At 34.6% G+C, this 23,692-nt stretch overlaps 1 protein-coding gene across 4 annotated transcripts in view; it reads right to left on the bottom strand.

Annotated features, from left to right (window-relative positions):
• The window catches only part of PPFIA2 (PTPRF interacting protein alpha 2), a 664,632-nt gene that overhangs the window by 202,076 nt on the left and 438,864 nt on the right, over window positions 1-23,692 (bottom strand). For 3 of the 4 annotated variants that reach the window (XM_027842480.1, XM_027842481.1, XM_027842482.1), the window contains one exon: window positions 13,018-13,092. The exons of the other annotated variant lie outside the window; for it this stretch is intronic. In XM_027842480.1, the coding sequence (XP_027698281.1) occupies window positions 13,018-13,092 (75 nt within the window). The remainder of the gene's footprint in view (window positions 1-13,017; window positions 13,093-23,692) is intronic. 4 annotated transcript variants of the gene reach the window in all.

Here is a 23,692-nt window from a genome sequence, read left to right as displayed (position 1 = left end):
GAAGCAATTAGAATAATCTTTACAGCAACCTTCTTTAATAAAAGTCTGCTATTCTAGGTTTATTTTTAAAATTTTATTTATTATATTCTAAAATTAAGAAATAAAACAAGCATTTCCATAACATAACAGAATGGGGGGAGAATAATTAGACATGAAACTGCAAATCTATTATTCTAGGTTTATAAAAATTCATATGAGTATAAAAGGAATAGAGCCTTGGTAGGTAATTAATCAGTGGTTATGAATGGGTAGTTCTCAAATCAGGAAACTATCAACAAGCATATTTTTAAGCTCCAAGTCACTAAATATAAGAAAACTGCAAATCAAAAGAACTCTAAGGTTCCACTGTATACTCATCAGATTGCAAATGATAACAAAAGAGGAAAATAGCAATTGCTTGAGAGATTGTGGGAAAACAGGCGTACTGGCTACTGTTGGTAGAGTTGCAAATTGTTTCAATTATTCCTGTTAGTAATTCGGAACTACACTCCTGAAGTCACTAAACTTTAAAAATACAATCTTTGACTTAGTTATACTACTATTAGGTGTGCAACCGGCTGAGATTAAGTAGGGAGGGAAAGTATTTATATGAACTAATATTCATAGCATAATTTTTTGTTTGTGACAAAGTATTGGAAACTAAATATGTGTCTTTTAACTGAACTACAGCTGAACAAATTGTGGCATCTGAATATAATGGAATTTTACTGTATCATAAGAAATGAAGCCTCTGCTTGAATCAGAGAATTATGGGAATATTTGTATAAACTGATGTAGAAAAAGTGATCAGAACCAGAACAATTTAAATGATATTACAAAAATGGGAGGGAAAAACAACTCTAAAATACCTCAGAAAGTCAATTAATGCATCGATCATGATTTTAAAAGGTTGATGATGGGGCATATCTTCCATGTCTTAGTAAGGAGGTGATGGGTTAGAGGTACAGAATCAGACCTTATTTTGTTTCGCTTGACTGCACATATGCCATGAGGGAGGACATTAGTCGGGGCATGGCAGTGATATGAGGAAAAAAAGGATCATAAAGGCAACATAAAAATTACATAGAACAAAGGGAAGGGAAGTGGAAAATAGTAAGAAGAGAAAAAATATTTCTGCCGTGTGTGTGTGCGTGTGTATGTGTGTGATATACACATGTACATATATGCATTGTGGATATACCTTTTGTGCTATAAGTGCAAAGTTTCTTGTAGAATCTTCTTCCTTTGGTAACTTGAGATGTCAATGATTGCTAATGATTACTGAGTTCAAAAGGAAAAACACATTTTAGAAAGTGAAAGCCCTAATATCCAAGTTAATGTTATCTTTGGTGACCTTAAATCACCAGAAAGAACCCAGAGGCAAAAATCAAGTTATGACAAAAGTATAAATCCCAGAGCTTCAGAAGATAACTAGAGAGTTTGCTTTGAGATGTAAGAGAAGCTACAAGTGGTTCAGAAAAAAATAGGGTGGGTGATTGGAAAGTACTTGGAAAAGCAGAGAAAGAAATATATGTTACAATGACATGGAGATGTCAAATTTGAAGTTACTAGATCACTTATCTAACTGAACATACTTAGAAGCTAAAACTTGTCCCTGCCCCCTCCACTTCAAAATTTACTTTCTTTCCTTTAAAAGCAGAGAAGGAAAATAGAGAACAATGCATTTTTAGAAGAAAAAAAATGTAACCTACCTCTCCTCCCCCCTCAGTGCATTATGTACCATTATCATCTTTTGTATTGGCTCTATTACTTAGCACTCTCAGTTCAGTGATTTGGATAGAATTTCAGATTTACATTTCTATTGCTATTTCTCTGAATCTTGCTCATCTTATACTTTTTTCTTCTTTTAACCTGAGTTGTGATTTCATTTAAGTAAGGAGCTCTTAGAGATTCTATCACCACAATACAGCTCACATCCCTTTATTTCCCATTCAGACCCCTATCACCTTTTTCCCAAGAATATTGCAATGTGCTCCTGATTGGTCTCCCTTCCCCCAATCTCTCCCCTAGCCAATTCATACTCCAAAGGGCTAACAAATAAATATTTCTAACACAGAGGTCTGATCATGTCACTTCTGTGCTCAAGAAGCTTCAGTGGTTCCCTTATTTCTCATTTCCATTTAAGATAAATTATAAACTTCTCAGTTTATTTTTTTTCTCACAAGAAGCAGAAAAATGATTTATTGCAAAAGGAGATAGAAATTCGGTTTTAAATTCCTTGGAACACACAGCATGGTAGAATGTCAATATCATTATGGAAAGTGTTTTTCCCCCTCTGAACATAATATCCTAGTAATTAAAGAGACTAGAGTCAATCAAAACCCATTTTCACTTCCAACTGAGAAAGAAGGAAAAACAAAACCACTGTTATAAGTAAGTACATGTCAAAGAAAACACATTTTCTTATGTCCAAAAAAAAGTCTTATTCTACACTTTGAGTCCTTCATTTCTCTATCAGAAGATGGTTAATATATTTCAACATGAATCCTATGGAATTTTGGTTCCTCATCTTGCTGATCAGTTCAGAAGACTTTAAAAATTGTCTGCCTTTATATTTTTTAATTTTTTGAAATACATTTGAAAATATATTTATATTTATATATTTATATTTTCAAAATTGTCTATCATAGTTTTTTCTCCTAGTTCTGCTCATTTTACTCTGCATCAGTTCACATACGTCTTCCCAGGTTGCTCTTAAAAAATCTCCTTCATTATTTCCTGAAGAAAAAATAATATTCCATCACATTATATGCTCTAACTTACTCAGACATTCCTTGATTGAAGGGCAGTACCTTAGTTTTCAGTTCTTTGCCACTATAAAAGATTTGGACAACCTTAGAGTTTATTTTGCTTGGGATTACTCCTTCCTTTAAGCCACCCTCCCTTTTATTATTCCTTCTTTCCTCTCCCACAACTTTCCCTGTTTATTGAAAAGTATTTCTGTGCTCAGATCCATGCCTGTGTGTGTGTGTGGGGGGGTGTTTTCTGTGTTTTCTTCCCTCCTTTGACCAGTTCTGATTAGAGTGAGGTAAAAATGAAAGCCAAATGGACTCCCCAACTTTTTCCTACTTGTTTCTATTATATACGAAATATTATTTTGTACCATAATTGTGTGAGATAATTTTCCTTAACCTTCCTCTCTCTCCCTCTGCCCCCATGTATTCTTCTTCCTCTTACAAATCTTTTAAGATCATCATTACATGATAGAACCCCTCTCTAGAGTAAATTATTCTTGGATATAAGTCTGAATCCTAAGCTCTCTGCTCCTTCATAGCTCTAGGTGCCAAATCTTGTGTGAACCTGGATGTGCCTCCTTGACACTTGAATTCTGTCATTCTAGTTGCTTATAATGTTTTTTCTTTGATATGGAAACTCTGGATTTGGATATAATGCAACCAAGACTTTTTGTTTGGAATTTTCTTTCAGGGCATGACTACTGAATTCTTTCTATTTGCAATTTCTCCCCTGGTTCTAAGAGATCTGGAAAGCTTTCTTTAATGAATTCATGAACTATTAACTCTAGGCTCTTTTTTGTGATCATGGCTGACAGATAGTCCAACGATGTTTAAATTATCTCCCTTTCATTTGTTTTCCAGGTCAGTTGTTTGTACTATGGGGCATCTTAAATTTTCTTCTATTTTCTTTCAGTCTTTTGAGTTTTATTTACTATCCTTTGTTGCCTCATGTAGTCATTAGTTTCTATTTGGGCCATTCTATTTTGCAGGGAGTGTGTTGCTTTGTCCTCCTTTGTGCAAAGCTATTTGTTTCCTTTTTGTTTTCTTCTTCCATATTTCTCATTTCTTCCCCCACAGGCAGCTAGATGGTATTGTAGATTGCGCAGTAGATTGCAGCCAGGAAGTCACAGTTAAAATCCTATTTCAGACACTTAGTCATATTAACGCAGGCAAATCACTTAAACTCTATTTGCCTCAGTCTCTTCATCTGTCAAACGATGATAATAATAGCACCTACCTCCCAGAATTGTCTTGAGAATGAAATGAGATAATTTTAAAGTGTTTTGGAAACCTTAAAGTACTATATGAATGCTAATTATTATTGTTGTTGCTAACTTTCAGTTTTCCCTCTAGTGTTCTAATTTCATCGATAAAAAATAATAACTCTTGCTTCATCTCTTCTAGAAATTATACTTGAATTTGTACCCAACTTGTGTTTTTCTTTGAGGCTTTGCTTATAGCTGTTTTGGAGTCATTATCTGCTGCTGGATTTGTCTGAGCATCCCTCTCATAAAAATATCTTTTTATGATAGGATTCTTTTTTGTTTTAATCTTGATTATTCTCCCCAATTCCTCACTTTGCACTTCTTGTCAGGGCCAGGCTTTAGACCAGAGGTGGAGAACCTGCAGCCTCGAGACCACATATGGCCTTCGAGGTCCTTAGGTATGGCCTTTTGACTATATCCAAGTTTTACAGAACAAAGCTTTTTATTAAAGGGATTTGTTCTGTCATGTTTGGATTCAGTCAAAAGGCTGCACTTGAGAACCTAGAGGGCCACATGTGGCCTCAAGGCTGCAGGTGCCCCACCCCTACTCTAGACACTTCTGGTGAGAAGGTATGGGCCAGTATTGTTGCTGCTACTGAGCATTGTGTTGTGTTATTTCTGGATTTCAGGGACAGCTTGAAGCTTTGAAATGTACCCAAAGTAGTGAGCCAACAAAAAGTCTAATCACTGAATTCTTCAAGTTCCTCACCCGGGACTGGTCTGAGCAAACACCTGTGGACTTGGCTGGTTGGAGTTCAAATAGACTGCTAGCAGACTCAATTACTACCAGCCAGCTAGAAGCCTCTACTAAACTCACTTGACTGGGATTCCTGCCTCAGCTGTTTCTCTGCAGGGCCAAGATTGGGCTAGACGCTGGAACTGAGACCCAGCTCCCCTCCTGAAGCCCAACCTATAAGGCCACTGCTTACTTCTGAACTTGCTTCCTGCTCAATATACAGGCTAAAGTCTGTGCCTCCTCCTCATCCTGGAATGCAATCCCTCGATGCTGGTTTCCTGCCCCACCCCCTAAGTATGCCCTAAATCTGTGTCCTGGACTTGGGCTGTGAGTCAGTGCCTCTTCCTGCACCGGACGCAGGTTTAGGTCCCTCTCTGCTACATATTGGACCTCTTCTTGCCTTTCTGCACAGCATCAACCTGGAATGAAATGTTCCCCACAGAGTATTTTTGGCCAGACCAAAAGTTCCAGTATGCATAGACCTCCCTGTTTTTCTCCCTATGCCAACTTCTGTCAGAAAAATAACTTAATGTGACTTCCCTTTCCCCTACCCTAGATTTTCTGATGAGGATTCCCTACTACTACTCTACCATTTAGGCTCTCATCAATTATTTATAATATAGTGGATAGGGTAGCAGATTGCTCGCCATCTTGGAGATGGGGGAAGAGAGTGAAGAAAATGTGAAACTCAGAATCTTCCAAAAATGAATGTTGAAAATTGTCTTTACATGTAATTGGAAAAATAAATACTATTAAATTAAATATAAATGTGTGTGTGTGTGTGTGTGTGTGTGTGTGTGTGTGTGTGTGTAGTGAAGAGGGGGAAAACTTCATTAAGTCCCTAAATTCATGGGGGAAAGAAAATAAGGCACATCTTGAGTCATATTTTCTGGCATTAGAGGAGCCCAAATAGCTTTTGTGTTTTTGACATGCACTTTAGGACAATCAAGCATACAGTCTGACACCAATTAATTATTATAAGTGTGTAGAAGAAGAAAAAATACTAAGTTAGAATAGAGGTAAAAATTCAAGCAGAGTGTAAATGTTTAAGGCAGCTGTTCTCCAACAGGTCGGTTAAGACAATCATTGGGTTAAAAGGTGCTTTAACATCTAAAGGATTTATATTCTTTACCAAACAAATTATACAGATCATCCTTTTCCTGAAGTGATATTTGAGACACTTACACAGTCTTATTTTTAACTGTGGTCCAAAGAGAAGGTTGAGTTTGGCCAGATTAGCAATTAGCCAATGAGATACCAGCAAACTACACGGGTTAGAGAAAAGAGATGATAACATCTCCGTTGGGAGATTTGGTGACAACGCAGGGGATAAATGTGAATGATCCCCCAGAACACAAGACAACAGACACCATGAGGCTTTGTTATGTCATGGCCATGACCGTCTCACTCCAAGCCCAACCCAAAATTGCAACTAAAAAATAAAAACAAAACAAAACAAAAACAAATGAAAAACAAAAAACAAAACAAGCAAACACATACACCAAAAAAACCCTTAAATCTCAAATTTGGGCTCCATCCTATCTTTCCAGGGTTTCTGGATGTTATTTTTTCATGAACTACGTTCCAGTCAAACTGCTTTGCTCACTGTTATTCAAACTGAATATTTCATCTCCCATCTTGAGACCTCTATATGTTCCCCATACCAGGAAAAAAAAATCTCTCCACCATCTGTCTTGTGAATTTCTCTAGCTTACTTAAAGACTCACCTCAACTGCTAACTTCCCCAAGGATCCTATCCTTCCCTCTCACCCCTTACCAGTTAATGCCACCTTTCAGAAATTACTTTGCATATACAGGATATTCCAAAAGTCTTAATGTTATTGAAGCTTAAAAGTGCATTAAAATTTTTGGGATACCCTACATTTTATATTTAGTTATCTATGAACATGTTCTTTTCTGCTAATGGAACATAAGCTCATTGAGGGCAAGGTTGGTTTTAATTTTGCCTTTGTATTCCTGACATCTAAGTATAGTATTTGGCATATAGCAGACACTTACTAAATGCTTGTCTAATGAGATGAAAATGAATGAAAGTCTATGTAGTAGAGGGATTCCTAGTACAAGGAAATATTCTCCAGTTGATTTTAGGAGTGTGTACAGGCACATGTGTGTATTCATAAATGTATCTATATATGCACACATATTTATGTGTATATATATACACATATATGTATATATACATACATACAAGGAGAGAGGAACTGTGATGATGAAATTGGACTCTGAAAAGCAACAAGGCCTTCTCCATGAAATTCACACTCAAAAGAAACCAGACTAACAATCCACATAGGGTAAGCTGAGCAGATGGACATAAGATATCCTCTAAATTATAACAAGCATTTAGGTGGACAGTTAATCAACTATGTCATTGGTACATATTCCTTGGCAAGACACTTCAAATGGACAATAAAATGAATCTAGAATTGAGTAAGAGGAAAGGATTGGTCCAGATTGCATTTGGGGAAATGAACAATGACTTCAACGATCCCAAATTGCTCTCAGCTATAAAAGTTCATCTTTTTAATATCAATTTCATCTTGGTGTTTGTCATGCATGAAATATTGCAGTCTGAGAAGAATGAAAATCACATGCAACCCAAAGGACAAGAGAAAAAGAAAAGTATATTTTTAAGTAGGCTGGATTTTTTTTTATCAATAATGACTTGTGTTAATAAAAGATGTGTGATCAAAGCATATAAAGCTATAAGACTTCAGAGATCACATAACCAACACAACCTTTCATGTCATAAATATTAACCCATATGACCAGCAAAGAAGAAGCGGGCTAGCCATGCAATAAGAATAATAGGTAACAGATGCATAAATTTTGTACTGTTATCAGCAAAATATTAAGAAGTCTCAATAGAAGCCCTCTGGTGCACTGGGAAGATGATCTAGAGAAGATTTAAGGAAAGTCAGAGATACGGACTTCAAAAAAAAAAAAGAGCATAGTAAATTTTGTTTTGTATCAATGTAGGGAGTACCCACAATGATGAACCTAGGGATCGACCAGAGGAATGAAGCATATGAACCAAAACCTAATAGCTGGGTAATGAGAAAATTACAGGAAATAAATGCTTAATAAAAATTTGTTAAATTTGTACAAAGTTAAATAAAATATGGACATAGCTTCTACATATAAAAAGTAAATTAGTTCAGAAGAGTTAATTTCAAGTTAGAAAGAAACCTGCTCTCATTCTTGGTATAAACAGATAAAATTGATTTTTTATGGTCATGTAATATAGACCAAACTTAAATGATATTTAAGAGTTCAGGCTGTCCTCTGCTTTTCAATTTATTTTATGGAGCAGAGATGCTGATGGACATGTATGAAAGAATATAATAGGAGATGCCATTTTGCCTTGGAAACCCACATCTGGAAGTCTGCAATGTTTGTGTCTAGAATAAACATATATGAATTAAAACAATATAAAACTGTCAACAGATTTCTAACTAATGTGCTGACTTGTTCATTTAATGTAAAATTCATTTTGAAAAAAACCTCTTAAACAATGATTCATTGTATGTTTATTGAGAAGTGTTCCTTCAATCGATTCTACAAGATTAGTTTAGAATAATCCATTCTTCCACTTAAATGGAATAATTATGAAACATATGTGGGCCGATGTTAGAAAAGAATGAGATTTTGAACACAACATAGTAATTTTTGTATTGCTCTTTGCTGTGACTTTTTCCTAGGTTTTCAAATTTTCAGATGTATAGAAAATACTTTGCAACAAATGAAGCTTCTATACAATAGTATATAAAGTTTCACTAACATGGCTATGTCTCTTTGGATCATATCCTTAAAGACAATCCAGTGTTTTAAAAACACTTATACATTAAGAGGTTTATAAAATTGAATTAAACTCTTCTTATACAGAGTTACTGTCAAGTACAGTTAAATTCTACTGAGGGGGAAAAAGAACTGGAGAGGTAGAGGAAAAACACGATTTCCATCCTTGAATTTGCCATAATTAGCCATGAGACAGTGTTAGTCTCAGTTTCCTCTCTCTCTCCCAAAATGGGAATGCATGATATTTACTCTAAATATACAACCAAATTGCTAGGAGGATCAGATTAAATAATGTATATAAAGGTGTTTTTAAATTCTAAAGCTTTTTTATAAATGGTAGTTATTATTCTTAAATTATACCCACTGTGATCAATGTTACCTTAATGAGATGCACAAAAGTTAATTTAGTAACATCAATGGTCACTCTAAAGAATGAGCCCAGCTAGTTTAGGGTGGATGGTATTTGGAAAATTGTACAGCATTTTCAATTATCTTAAGGAGCTTATTGCTTCAGATATCTTTTATAACACAAATGCTCTCCAGAGGCCCTATGTTGGTGTGAATCAGGGAACATCTGATTCACATAAGCAAAATTTCAGATGACCTACTGGGTACTAGAACAATTCTCATTGTATGTAATTAGGTTGCAGCATATTAACAAAGGTGATTGGCACTCAAGAAGTGGAATAAAATACATCGCTATTGTCCTGAATGTCTGAAAAAAGAATGGGGCTAGTTATAAAGTTTGAGGGAAAGAGGGTAGATGAACAGTCCAATGGTGGCAAAAGTATCCAAAAATGGTAAAAAGAATCAGAGCAAGGTCTCTAGAATGTTTGGTGAATTATCTATACAGGATTCATGGAAAGATATAAATAAAAGAATCATATAAGATAAAAAGGCTAGAATAGAGTGTGGTCAGCACCTGTAGAGGGAATACCCAGTGGTGAAGAAATGAAAGATCCATTCAAGATGTGGTGTAACATTCTTCTCTGTTAACATTTTCCTGAATCCTGATGATTATCCAGTGAATTAGCTATTCTTACCAGCTTTGTGTTATTTGAAAATCTGATAAGATCGCCACCAACATCATTTACACTATACTTATATAAAATCATATAGATGTGTAAATATTAAAAAGAATATTAATTTTTTTTACTTCTCAAAAACTTAGTTGAATTAAAAAGAAGTTTATTTGCAATACATGTATAAAATGCACATGTATACATGTATATTTCTTTGGATTTTCATGCATATACACATATACTCATGTGTATACATGCATACACATACATACATATATGTACATGTATGTATTGTATATGTATCTATATCTATATCTATATCTATATCTATATCTACATCTATATCTATATCTATATGTATTACACCACAGGGCCAAGCATGGATTCTCAGGATATTCCACTGGAAACCTTCATCTAAGATCCAAGTTGACACTAAATCTTTAATGACTACATTTTGCAGCTAGCCATTCATTCAGTTCGGCATCCATTCATTATGCTATTATCTAGCTTTATTTTTTCTATTTTTCCTATAATAATAGCCTGAGAGGTCTTTTAAAATGCCTTGCTAATATCTAAGAAAACCATACCTATATAATTCCCCTAAAACATCAACTAGTGAGCTATATAGTTAGTCTCACATTACCTGCTCTTCCCTGAAGCTGGGTTGGCTCTTTGTAATTATCACTTCCTCTTCTGGATGTTCATTAATTTTTATTTAAAATATTTTACAATTTTTGTTGGGAATCAAAGATACACACAGATGCAAAGTTTTCAGATTGATCATCCCTTTGTTGATTGGAACAATATTTGCTTTTCTCAGACTCTGAAGTAACTCTCCCATTCTTAATGCTCCTTTAAAGCTAATTGCCATTGACTCAGTAATCACATCTAGCCACTTCAGTCATTCCCCAAGGCTCTTAACTTCATTTGGGTCAAATGACTTCGACTTATCAAAGGCATCTAAGTGCATTTTTACTATCTCCTTAATTGTCCCGAGCTTTACATCCTTAATAGCCTTATTTGTCCAGTCTTTTCCAGTCCTTTTTCATTGGTGAGAAAACAGAAGGGGGATGAAGGGATAGGTGGTTCCTTCCCTTTGTCACTGGTTATCATGGTGCCGTTCACCACAAACAGTTTTAGCCTTTCTTTGATCCTCCCTTTTCTTTCACTGTGGCTAGAAAAAAAAATACTTTTTGTTCTCCCTAGTTGATGTCACCAACTTCCACTTTTTCTGATTGTTAGCACTTCTTATACTGTTCCTACACTATGCTCATATCTTCATTTTCCTCTTACTTGTCCTTTTTTAGAGTTTCTATACTTTAAAAAAAATTATACATGATTGATGATTTATCAGTTGCATTTTGCAAATGATGAAATTGAAGCTCAAAGAGGTTAATTACTTGTTAAGGGTCATGAGAACTAATACCTTATCAGCCTTGGAATTGGAACCAATTTCCTTGAAGGCCAACATTTTTTCTTCCTCCTCACCAGGGGTGGGGAACTTGCCGCCTTGAGGCCGTGTGTGGCCCTCTAGGTCCTCAAGTGAGGCCCTTTGACTGAATCCAAACTTCACAGAACAAATCCCCTTAATAAAAGGATTTGTTGTGTAAAACTTGGACACAGTCAAAAGGCTGCACCCAAGGACCTAGAGGGCCACATGTGGCCTCAAGGCTGCAGGTTCTCCACATCTGTTCTACACTATACTGCCTCTAAAATTAATAAGGTTTTGCTGTATTCCTAAAGTTTCCAATGTTTCTTTCCTTGGGCAACACTATATTCAGTCTCTCTTCACCAACAACTACTTCTAGAAAGAATAAAATATGGAATAGAAAATCACTGGAAATGTCAGAAATACAGCTTATTCTCAATTAAGCTACTTTGGGGGTACATGTCTGAGGTGGTGGAGAGCCTTAGTCCTAATAATTCAAATTCATTTCTCCATCTTCCATTTTAGTATGAGTTAAAAGAAAGAAATGTATTAGCTCTTTGGGATAATTCTATCATATAATAATAAGTTCATAAATATTCTAATGGTATAAACGATATTTGTGTTTGTTATCGTTATTTTCATATTTTTATAATATATATTAAAAATAACCTCTAACCCATGGTTCCTGGAATACAGTAAATGCTATATAAATGTTAGCCATTATTATTTATTACTATTGTTATTATATTGAATTTTTAATAGTTAATTTCTGATGATGGCAGACCATCAATACTTAAGAGGAAAATGTTAAATATTTGTGTGGGTCATTGAAATTTCCTATCAAGTAGAAAAATGCATATACTTCTATGTGTTCCCAATTTGAGAAGTTGAAGAAAGAATGAAAGCACTAGAAAGAAAAAAGAAAGAGGGAGGGAGTTAATCTGAAATCTCAATAAGGCACCAGGAGTATATCTTCTGTTTTCCAAGTAAACAAATGACATTATATGTAAGGAAGAGAAACTGAAATAGAAAATTCTACACTCAAAATATATTCAAGAGGTGTTGCATACCCTTAGGGAAACTACCTATGAGCAATATATCTTATTCAATAAAAAGTCATTCTGCTCAGCATTATGAGTCTAGGAAAAGAGTAACATAATGATTTTAAAGCAAAACAAAATTGAGTTTTTTAAATATTCTTATACAATAAAATGTCAGTTTGATTAGAAGAGTAATTACTAAACAAGATGGATTAAAAGTAGTTTTGTTTAATTTTCATGTGGTATTTACTCTCAGCTTAATCACATTTTTCTTTAGCATTATTGATTATGTAATGGAATATAAGTTACTCTCTATGTATACAGAGCTAAAGATGAAACCGTCCTTTGGAACTGTAACACATGTAACATAGAATAATAGTTCCCAGGTAAGAACTGATGAGACTATTTACACACAGTCCATCATTTGTAAATATTACAATTGGAGATGACAGCAATACCATAACCTGAAGGGGATTCTATAACATCATTCAATTATGGTCCTATGCTTTGGCAAGATAAGAGAATGCAGGACCTAAAAGAACACATTTTGCAAATGGGTTGTGGAGTTCATTTGTAACATTTTATATGTTTTTACTGTCACGTCTCTGATGTTATAACAATGTTTGACATGAATTCCAATTCAGGGCTTGTGTTCTCCTGCTTAAAGTGACTGGTGTTGAGGAAAAACCTCAGTGAATTTTTGTGCATGGAAAAGCAAAGGGATGTGAGGGACTTGTCACTAGCTCTTGGCTTTTCTCCTCTTTTGTCTTCTCCTGGTGACAGATCTGAATAAAGCAGGAATCAAGAAACATCCAGCTCTGACAATTTGTTCCAATACACCTTGTTCGTGGCTTTGCCTGTGTGTAATTTATCTTTTTTTCTTGGTGACAATTGCAATAAAAGTGACGGAAAACACAAGGGCCAGCATGTTAGCAATATTGAACCTCAAAAGGGGAGAAAGTGGGTGAGGTTACCTCCTGGTTAGCAGCTGTTAGTTCTTCTTCCAGTGCAGAGACTCTTTCTAAAGAAACCCTCAGTCGCTCCCTTACCTAGAAGAAAAACCAAAACATGTGCAGTAATGTGCATTCCATAAGTCTTTAAAGGTGTACAATCCATCATTAACATGTCTGTAAAATGGGTTGGACTAGTTGGCCCCTAAGGTCCCTTCCAGCTCTAAATATATGATACTATGATATCTCAAGAGACATAATTTAGGTCTCTAAAACCCTAAATTATTGGAAAATAACACAATCGGATCCCTGTGCCTAAGCCAGTGTCTCAGGAGCAGGTTGTCCCGTGTAGCTCTTTTAGCTATTCAATTCCATGCACCTCCTTGAATGCAGTCCTAGATTGGTTTGCTCCTATTGAACTGTGATTTATTATAAAGAGCAGTTTAGCAAGATTCAAGTGTAATTTAAGCATGTTCATTTAAAATTAATTAAGGGTGAGTACTAGGAAAAAAATTTAAAACTTTTTATTTCTTTGGGATGTTTAGCTAATTTCTAGTAGATATTTAGGATGCATCTCAAAAAAAAACAATGTTGTTAATTCAGTGTTAAAGAATGAATGTGGGAAAATTGCTTATTAGTGACATTATTATTATTAGTAGTAGTAGTAGTAGTAATAATAGCATGGAAAAGTAGAATTGCAAAGTTGCTAAGAAAAGGAAAATTATTTGTCTATCTTCTTATCTGAGCACTCAGGGATGGATTTTTGGGTCCCCAGAAATAGCTGAAGCATGGTACAGTGACAAGAGCACTCAATTTGGAGTCAAAAGACTTGGGTTCCAATAATGATTCTGTCATTTACTACCTTTTGACACTGGAGAAATCTTATAACCTTAAATGATAGAATGGGATTAAGTTGCCTTGAAGGTCCCTTCTGGTTCCAAATGTTATACTATAGAACAGGTAAAGAGATCTGAGAATTACACCTAACACCTGGACATCTCCAAATAGAGCAGTATTCCAAATCCCCCAACAAAATGTGGTACTGGTGTCTTCTGGTCCTCATAGCACTTGATACTATTCCTATCCATAGATCATTTTCTAATTTGTATTGTATTTTTCTGTGTATGTGTCACAAAGATTCACTATCAGCTTTTGAGTTTCTTAGTGCCAAGAACTGAGTCCTGTTTACCTATGTGTTGTATCTATCCTAATGCTTAGGACAGCACGTGGCATATATCTGGTACTTAAGAGATGTTTATTGAATGACTGAATGACTGGATGATTCTTTATCTCCCAGTGGTGAATGAGTTGAGAAGTTCGAACTATGGAAGAGTAGATACTGTATAAGAAAATGGATATTTGAATAAAACCATTGTTTTTCCAAATATCAAGTAAATGAAGTTCAAAATAAGCTACATTTTCTTTTCTTAATAATAATTTTAATGGTTTCTGTAAATTTAATTCTGGCCCAATGCTATGGGTGTGCTGGCCAATGAAATATCCTGCAAACGTATATTAATGCAGAGATTTTGTTTGAATGGGGCCATGAAAATAAAGGGCATATAATTAACAGAGACAATCCATTCTAGATTGAAATGAATGGACAATTTAATTGAAAATTTGCTTTAAGTAAAATTTAACAATTTTAATGTAAGAGGAAACTTTATTTAATGTAAGTAAAATTTTAAGGTAGGAGATAATTGGCTATTGATTTTTGCTTTTCTTCATCAACTAATATCAGTTTTAAATAAATCTGTTGAGTTCAAGGAATTTTTAAAATGCCTCTTATGTCCAAGGTATTGTAACAGGAATAAAAACACTAAAAAAAGACAGTAATTGTCTTCAATGAGATTAACGGGGAGTTTAGCACACATACAGATAAGTAGATACATGCTATTTTAAGAAACAAGGATAGCATGAACAACTAGGGAAAGGAATGGTGGAGGCTTTGTGGAAAGGGAAGTACCAGAGAGGAGATTCACAGGCAGAGAAGGATTTTGAGAAACAGAAGTAAGAACAAGGCACATTGCAGAAAAAAAAAAAAAAAGTTCATAGATCTAGAGTTTAAAAGAGATTAAGAGGCCATCTAATTTAAACCCATCATTTACAGTTGAGGAAACTGAGGCCCAGGGAGATTAAGTGACTTGACCAAAGTCGTAGAGAAATTAGGTAACAGACTTAAGAACACAGGCCATCCATCAGCTTCAAGGGCCATTACACTTTCCACTGCACAACACTGTTTCATACTTCAGGCAATGTGAGTTTCTGTTTAACTTTTAAAATGTAATTTAAATTTTTAAACAATACCAACTTAATGAATTTGACAACAGTTACTTTTTATGTGAACAGAATCCCACCTTTCCTAAAATAAAAATATGCTTAGTCATAGAAATGAAAAATAAATGCTGATTTAGAAGAAAATAGCATTTTAAAATGTGTTATAGTCATTTCATTTAGTAAATATTGTAAATTTCCATTCACCCAGAATCCAATTCAGAAAAGTTATGTGACGCAGACCACAGCACTATAGAAGAATAATAGTTCTTCATTATGATAATCATGTTATTCTATAGGTCAGAGGGTGATAGATTTAGGGCTGGAAAGGGCCTTACAGGCCAGTTAGTTTAACTCTCCCATTTTATAGATGAAGTGACTGAGTCCAAAGGAGGCTAAGTAACTTGCCCAACAGTTACACCAATAGTAAGAGTCAAAACTGAGATTTGAATTCAGATAATCTGAGTCCAATCCAGCTCTCTGTTCTGAAATCATTAAGAAGCAGATAATACTCAGGATAATTTTACTCATACAGAGTATTGCTTGCTAGAAAATCAGTAACATTAAGGACAGATTGGCACTTGGTAATGTATCTTATGGCATACTTGTGGTTAGATGCAGAAACGTAGATTGTGTGCTTGTTAATTACAAATCACATCAATTAAATAACTGAGGGTGGTCTTTAGTGACAAGCTACAGGAAGGACTTGAAGACAACAAAGGCATGCTTATGAAATCAAACAGAAAGCCTGGAAGACTAGCTAATTATGTGCTCAGGACAGAATCAAGCTTGAAAATTTTTGACAGGTTGGAAACATGAATATAACTGAGACAATCAATTAGGAGCAATAAATGTACATTTCTTCATAGACTTAAAAATAAATTACTCAAATACAGGATATTTGGAGGCCTGGCTAAAGAGCAGACCATTTGTAAAGGACCATAGGCTTTGGGAGATTGCAAATTTAACATGAACTCATAAAATGTCTCATATAATCTAATGACTAACATAATCTAATTTTTAAGGTGCATTAGTGGAAATAGTGTTAAAATGGTGGGAGAATTATATTTTATTTGCCTTTAGCTCAAATGTATCTGAAATATAGTATTCATTTCACATTTTATGAAGAATGTAGTCAAAGTATCTTGCATCTGTTATTAACCAGTTTTGTGACCTCGAATAATAGTCTTTTAAAGCCCTGAAACCTAATTAGTAAATTAAGAGGCCTCACCTAGATGTTGTGAGGTTCCTTCCAGCTATTACATTCTCTGCTTCTCTAATTCTGTAATACGATAAAACTGCAGCATTACCACAGTAGGGCAAGTGGATGATGAATAGTCTTACAAACCATGTTGTGTGAGAATGGAGTGAAGGAACTAGAAATGTTTCAGCCCGGAGAAAAGGAGATTTAAGAGGGATATTGGGATAGGATACTTAAGTTCAAAAAAATTTAATGAACCTCTTATAAAAGAGGCAGTAGACTTTTTTTTTCCGGTGATGGACTAGAGAACAGAACAAGAATCAATGGGCAGAAATTATAGAGGAAGATTTTAAAGTCAATCTAAGAAAGATCTAGCAATTAGAACTGTCCCTTAATCAAATGACTTCTTGATGAGATACTAAGTTTTTTTTTTTGTCCTGGGAAGTATTTAAGAATTTCTTTTATGAACACCTGTCAAAACACATACATGTGCGTGCACACACACACACACACACAGACCACAAAATAAAACCATAAACAAACCCAAAGCAAAAACCAAAACAACTCCTCTCCCAAGTTCTGCCCTCTCCCCCCCCAAAAAAAAAATCTGACAGAGGATTTGGCTAGATGACTGGTAAGGCTCTAACCAAATCAATAAGTCTCATGACCTCCAATTACTGAAGGTGTTGAAAAAGGAAAGTCAAATACTGAACAAATGAGGAACAAAGAGTTCTAATGGCCAATGAGCCAGCGAACTACTGGGGCTGTCTTGAGAATGTCCTTTGCATGTAAAAGGCATATAAAAATGAGACAGTTTAATGTTTAAGACTGCCAGTATTCCTAGTGGAAACTAAATTCATTCAATTAATTTAGTGCAAATGTAATATCAAAACACTTAAGTTGAAATATTCACACTGTCTATATATTGTATAGACATCTTACCCAAGTTAAAAATGGAACACTTTGTAAGTATCTAAAAATAATGATAGATGCAGAGTTCCTCTCAAGAATTTTATAATTTCTAGTTTTATTCAAAACTTAGGAGATAAATGAACATATACGTATATGTAAATCTACTTATTTGAATATATTTATATATCAAATGACTGAGTTTTTGCATTGTTCTTTCTAAAATGACACCCTCATAAATTCTCCCAATTATTCTCTAATTGTTAGCAGCTAAGCACATTACATTCTCAGAGTAGAAAGTCTCTGAGGAAAACCTATCTTGCTACATGACGAGATAAAAATGGAATAATATCCCAATAAAACAAGAAGACCTATTAATTAATTGCTGCCACATTAAACATAAATGATGATAAAAGTTGTTCTTGAACAAGACAAAGAGGAAGGTTGTTTCCAGCCTTATGCTGAATCAACACTATGAATGCCTGAATCAATGCTACAAACTGAAACATTCAGTATGAGTACTTTATTCATATTCAAATAAATTATTCTTAATACATGTAGTTCTCACAGAAGCTCCTGGCTAATTCATGATGTTAATCAATATTATAAACTAAACTTGGATCTAATGTCTGTCCATTTCAGAGGCATAAAAATAAATGGTTCCTAAATATTGATGAGTATAACAGCAACACTAATAGTAATGAATAACAACAGCATTGAATTTTTTTTTCCTGACAAAATTCTTTCCTCAGCTATCCTTTTAGGTGGGTAATATATGTATTAAGATCTCCATTTTATAGATGAGGAAACTGAGGCTTTAGTGAGGAAGTGACTTCTCCTAGAGTCACACAAACAGCTAGTATGAGATTTAAGACAAAAACAGATTCTGACTGCACATTTTGTATTCCTCTCAACACAACTCAGTTACCTTTTAAAATAAATACATTCTACTTTTTCTTTAAAAAAAAGGAGGGGGATCATAATAGTTGCATTTCCTCCTCAATAATTTCACTGCTTATAAAACATGACCTGTTCTTTTAAAATTAACTAGGCAAGCTCTATGTGGAGTGCTTAGTATAAGGTCTTGCAAACAGAAGGTGCTTAATAAATGATTGTTTATCAATTGCTTGATGGGAGAGTTATAACTATGATGATGTGACTCCAAAGTCATTTGCTCCAAAGACAAAAAAACTAGATGGTTGACATTGGCTGTTCTCCATCAGCAGGTGAAAATAATTGAACTTAGCATCTAGTTCTCAAGAATAATTGATCAAAAATAACAAGTTACCAGATGGCTCTTCCTACTCTGACCCCATCGTTTTTCCTTTTCACCAGTATTCTTTCTGTTAGTATCTCCAGTTCTATCTTCACCACAGGACCTTGTATCCCAGGGTGAGGCCATCACAAGTAAATTTGTCCATAAAAACCCATTTGAGGTTCCCTTTCATGGTGCTTAGCCCCAAATTCCCAAATTATTAGTTACAGTTCAGTTGATGTTATGAAAAAGAAGAGATTTTTGAGGTTTCCCTAAACATAGACACAACATACACAGTCTATGTCCTATAATTTGCTTCCCAACTGTTTTAAAATGTAAACATCCTTTAGAAATTTTACATGACTATCATGGTAGTAAATATATGCTCTCTATTTTAAAAAGTGATTTACAAGGTCTTACAAGAGAGTAGAGACTTCTTCAAAGAAGAAGGCATAGACTTTTTTACACCAACAGTTTTGGCTACATGCCTCATAATATTTTATTTTAATTACATCAAATACTTTCACCAGAAGGATTTTCAAGGTCACAGTAATTTCATATCCATCCATACTCTGTGAGGATAAAAGGAAACTAACTGTTCATGGATGATAAATGTGATCATGTAGAGCAAAGACGACTGGTAGAAGTATCCTTTTCAAACATATTATAAGGTTTATTCCAGTTCTATTTCTAGGATATCTAACATCATAGCTGAAAATGTAATTTGAGACCCAGCTTTGGAGCAAAAGTTCCAAATCAGTTTTGACACTAAATTTTAGGACTGACGAGCCAAATGAAGATGTCGGTAGTTGTACTCAGGCGACAAGAAATATTTGCTAAATGTTCAAAGGTTACTTTTCACAAGTTTTCTAATGTATCAGTTATCAAACAACAACAAAACAACAACACATCTGCCTCTAAGAGCCTTTGAGCTATTGTTAAAGGCAGTTATGACACCTACAGAACTCCTTTGGAAGGAGACTGCTTGGGAAGTCAAAGTGGGATCTCGTCTAATGTCATTAGGAGGCAGTGAAATAGCCCTAGATTGCCACAAGTAATAATAAACTGAATATCTTAACATATATTCTTCTGTGCATCTATCCATCTATGCATACATACAAACATCTAACTATTCATTCATCTATCCATCTCTTCATCGCTCCATCCATCCATCTTTCTCTATCATCTATCTCTCTATCATCTATCTGTCTATATTTTATCTACAACTGGACCCGAATTCATCAGCATAGGGAGCTTCTGGACAGGCATTTCCTCTGCAAATGAAGATCAATATCATCTCTGCCAGATAGCCCCTGCCTTCTTAGAGCTTATATTCAAATAGTAGAAGGTAATACATATAAGGGAGGCAGAGCTGAAAGTGAGCGGTAGCATGAGCTATATGGTTGGTAGTCTGGCTTAGAGTCGGGCAGGAAGTAGCATGATTGGCAGTGCAAGACCTAGTAAGAGAGGGAGAAAGGTTATCAATCAGAGCCCAATGGTAGGTCTAGGAAGAGGAAATAGATGGTTTTATTAAGGAGCTTACCACAGTGCCTCGCATATAGTGGATGCTTAATAAATGTTTATTGCCTTTCTTACTAGTCAGAGACCAGTGCACAGGGGTAGAAATTAGAGTTCTGGTAGGAGAGAGAGAAGGAAGAAGATGGAGTACAAGTGACTAAGAGATGTCTAGTTAAGTGTGACTGGTCAAAGGTAACACAGTCTTCCCAATTCAAGGTCAGTTCTCTCTCCTCTGTACCAAGCTACCTCCTTCAAATTTTATTATTATTAGATGATATTTCCAATATTAAAGAATAAAAGAAGAAGAACCGAGATTAGGCCAATCTCTCTGTAATGACTTAGTAAATTAGAATTAGTCTAAATCCACAGAAGGGAATTCACCCACAGTTTTATGAACATTTTCTTCCTCTGAGATCTTAATCTTTGTGTGAACATGAATTCTTGTACTGAGCTTTGTACTTGACTTGGGGTTTCCATTAAAGTTTAGAGTAGGCATCACAAAGATGTCCGAGGCATGGAAGAGTGAGGAGAATGAAAAGTTAATTACTTCTAAAAGTTTGATAATCAAGTTGGAAAGATCTGATGTGTAGCTCAACTCTCAAACTTTCCTTCATCATTCTTTACATCTACATAGCACTTTAGATTTCAAAGTACTTTTATCAATATTTTCTAATTTGGTCCTCACAACATGCTTGTAAGGTCAGCAGAACCACTATTACCTCTCTCCCATTCCCATATTACAAATAAGAAGAGGAGGCTCAGAAAAGTCATGTCTTCCTTATGTTCACATGGGTAAAAATGACTGGACCATATTAAGAGCCAAGCTTTTTTGACTTAGAACACAATATTATTTCTACCATGCTATATTGCCTCTCGGGAACTTCTACATTGAAAGATAGCAGAAGAAAAAATCTGTACTATAGGAAATATTTAATTTTTTTCTAAGAGGGAAAATAAAATGCTATTTTGAACTATAAATATCCACAAAGAAACAAATATATTCTACCCCACCACAAAACAAAACAACAAAAAATATAAAAAAACATATTCAGACAAATTTGGGGAAAGAACATTCTGAAGTACATTTTAAAGATTTTTTTTAAACAAATGAAGTTTTTAATACTTTCAAGTACTTAAAGTAGACTTGAGGGATCTACTTTGATGAATAGATGAAATGGTTTGTAATTAGCATATCAGCTAGCTGTATTTTAAAAGCACTTGAACCTTCGAGTGCTTGAAAATGTTTTTTCTGTAAGCAGGGCAGTCGTCTCCCATGAAAATCTTATTTACATTATTGTTTTGCTTAGCAAAGTCCTTCTATTTTAATTCAACAAACATTTATAAAACATTGACTATAAAATAAACATTTATAAAACAAGTCATCACATGTTGGGAATTTATTTGGAATTATTACTATTGTTATCATTGTTTTGAAATTATTATTAATTTATTATTAAATTATTATTTTATCATTATTATTGTGAAAATCGCAAAACTGTACATCAAGCTCTAATTTGTAGTTTTTACCAATTTTCTGAGACACACATATCACTGTTATTTTGGTTGGGGAGGGGAGGTCTATACTGGTTTATAAACTCTCTTCCTTATACAGATTATTGAGGAAAACAACAGAACGGAAAATAATATCACTTCTGTCCTTAAGTAGTTTAAAACATAGTACAAAAATAAGCTATAGACCAGTCTTTCTTGGAATTTTCACAATTTTGTATTAGCAGAGGCCAAAAATGGTAATTTTGTAATTTGGTAGTTTAATACTGCATGATTTCAGACTAGTATAACCTACTCTTTAATTGGGATTATTGGTTGGTGACCCCTTATTTTTTAATTTCTGGGAAGAAAATTCTCTCTTAACCTTGACCTTTACCCTAGCCTTGCTGCCTTAACTCTTAAGGGGTGATATTTAGGAAGGAATGTCTGCCGGGTCATCTAAATGCGTGAGTTTGTAAATAAATGGTAGATACTGATGTAGTGGACATCCAAGCTTCGTTTTCTTAGGCTACAAAAAGAATTCCAGAAATTCACATGCAGGATATTACATAGTTCTGGACATCTAGAAAATTAAAAGTGGGTAATAATTGAATTGTAGTATATGAAAACATTCTAATATCTCAACTGATATTGGAAAGCAGTGAATTTAACAATTTAGTACCAGTTCGCTTCACACCACCAGAGTTGCATCAATCTTTGGCTCCTAGGATTCATACTTTGTTTTTCTCCCCCATTCCACTTAGAAGAATGAATATACTTTTTTTCCCCACAGAGCTGTGTAGACAAATCACCTGCCAATCCCACAAAGATTTATTATGCACCTTCTCTGTGTAAGATGAGATAAAAGGGGGGGGCATTGCCTTCAAGGAGATTATATATTGGATTTTAATGTAAGAAATGCCTTATTGAATCAGATTTAGGAGTATTTTCTACAAACTCAGCCTGAAAGATTAAGGCTATCCCCTAGATGCCATCAGTGTCCCTTAGTAAAATGTTATGCTTCTGTCATTTGTGACTTCATCTTCACCCTTTTTGAAGCTATTTGCATTTTCAGACTATCAACTCTTGGTTAATGAATTCCATCTCTTCATTGCCAGCATGGAAAATAATATCTATTTTAATGCTCTTGAAGGCTCATGGTAGGTTCCAGTGTTCTACAATAACTAGAACACTAGAATTTTCCTAATAAGATGAATTTAGTAGGTTCAGACCCTGCCCTGTACCTCCCTACCAAATTATACCTCTTCTCAACTCTTGCCTTTCCAGATAGAAAAATTATACGTTTAGCCTGTCCTTATTCTAGGATTCTAGAAGAATAAAATCAGAGATATTCTCTTGAGCCACCAAAGAGAAATTTTCAAAGTTAACTTTTCCTCTGCCTTTCATGACTTTCATTACTTTAGTGAAACATCACTTTCTGAGAAGAAGCATGATGTTGTAGATAGAGGCCTTGTGAATGTTTAACAACCAGCACTCTGAAACACATAACACATTTTTTGTTGAAAGTGTATTATTTGCAGAAATATGTTTTACATGACTGCACATATATAACCTATATCAAATTGCTTGCCCCTTCAGAAAGGGGGGAGAGGAGGGAAAGAGGAAGAGAATGTGGAACTCAAAATTAAAAAAAAAATGTGTTTTTATGTAACTGAAAAAAATATTATTCAAAATAGAAAAAGGGTAGTATTAACATTTTCTCCATCATTTTCTTAAGACTAGAAAATCAACGAAACAGTACATCAGACTCTAATTTGTAGTATTTATCAATTTCTGAGGCATAAATGTGCAAACTGAAAATTTAAGGTTTGAGGCTGGTTCCAGCCCATCCCTGTTAGAAGTGTGTGATGAGGCAAAGTTACTCAACCTTTTAGTACCCAACAGTTCCCTAAAACTCTAATTTCAACATGAGTTGCCAATTTGCACTGGTCCAGAGAGTTTCTTCACTGGGAATTTCCAAAAAATTGCTGATCTACATCAATGAAAATGGTTTTCACATTAGGGGTTCTCTACACAATTGGAATTAATAGGTT

This window comes from Vombatus ursinus, unplaced genomic scaffold, assembly GCF_900497805.2.
Source record: "Vombatus ursinus unplaced genomic scaffold, bare-nosed wombat genome assembly UNPS02014874.1, whole genome shotgun sequence".
Lineage (NCBI taxonomy): Eukaryota > Metazoa > Chordata > Mammalia > Diprotodontia > Vombatidae > Vombatus > Vombatus ursinus.
Note: the sequence above shows the minus strand (reverse complement) of the source record. Positions and strands in the feature narration are given on the sequence as shown.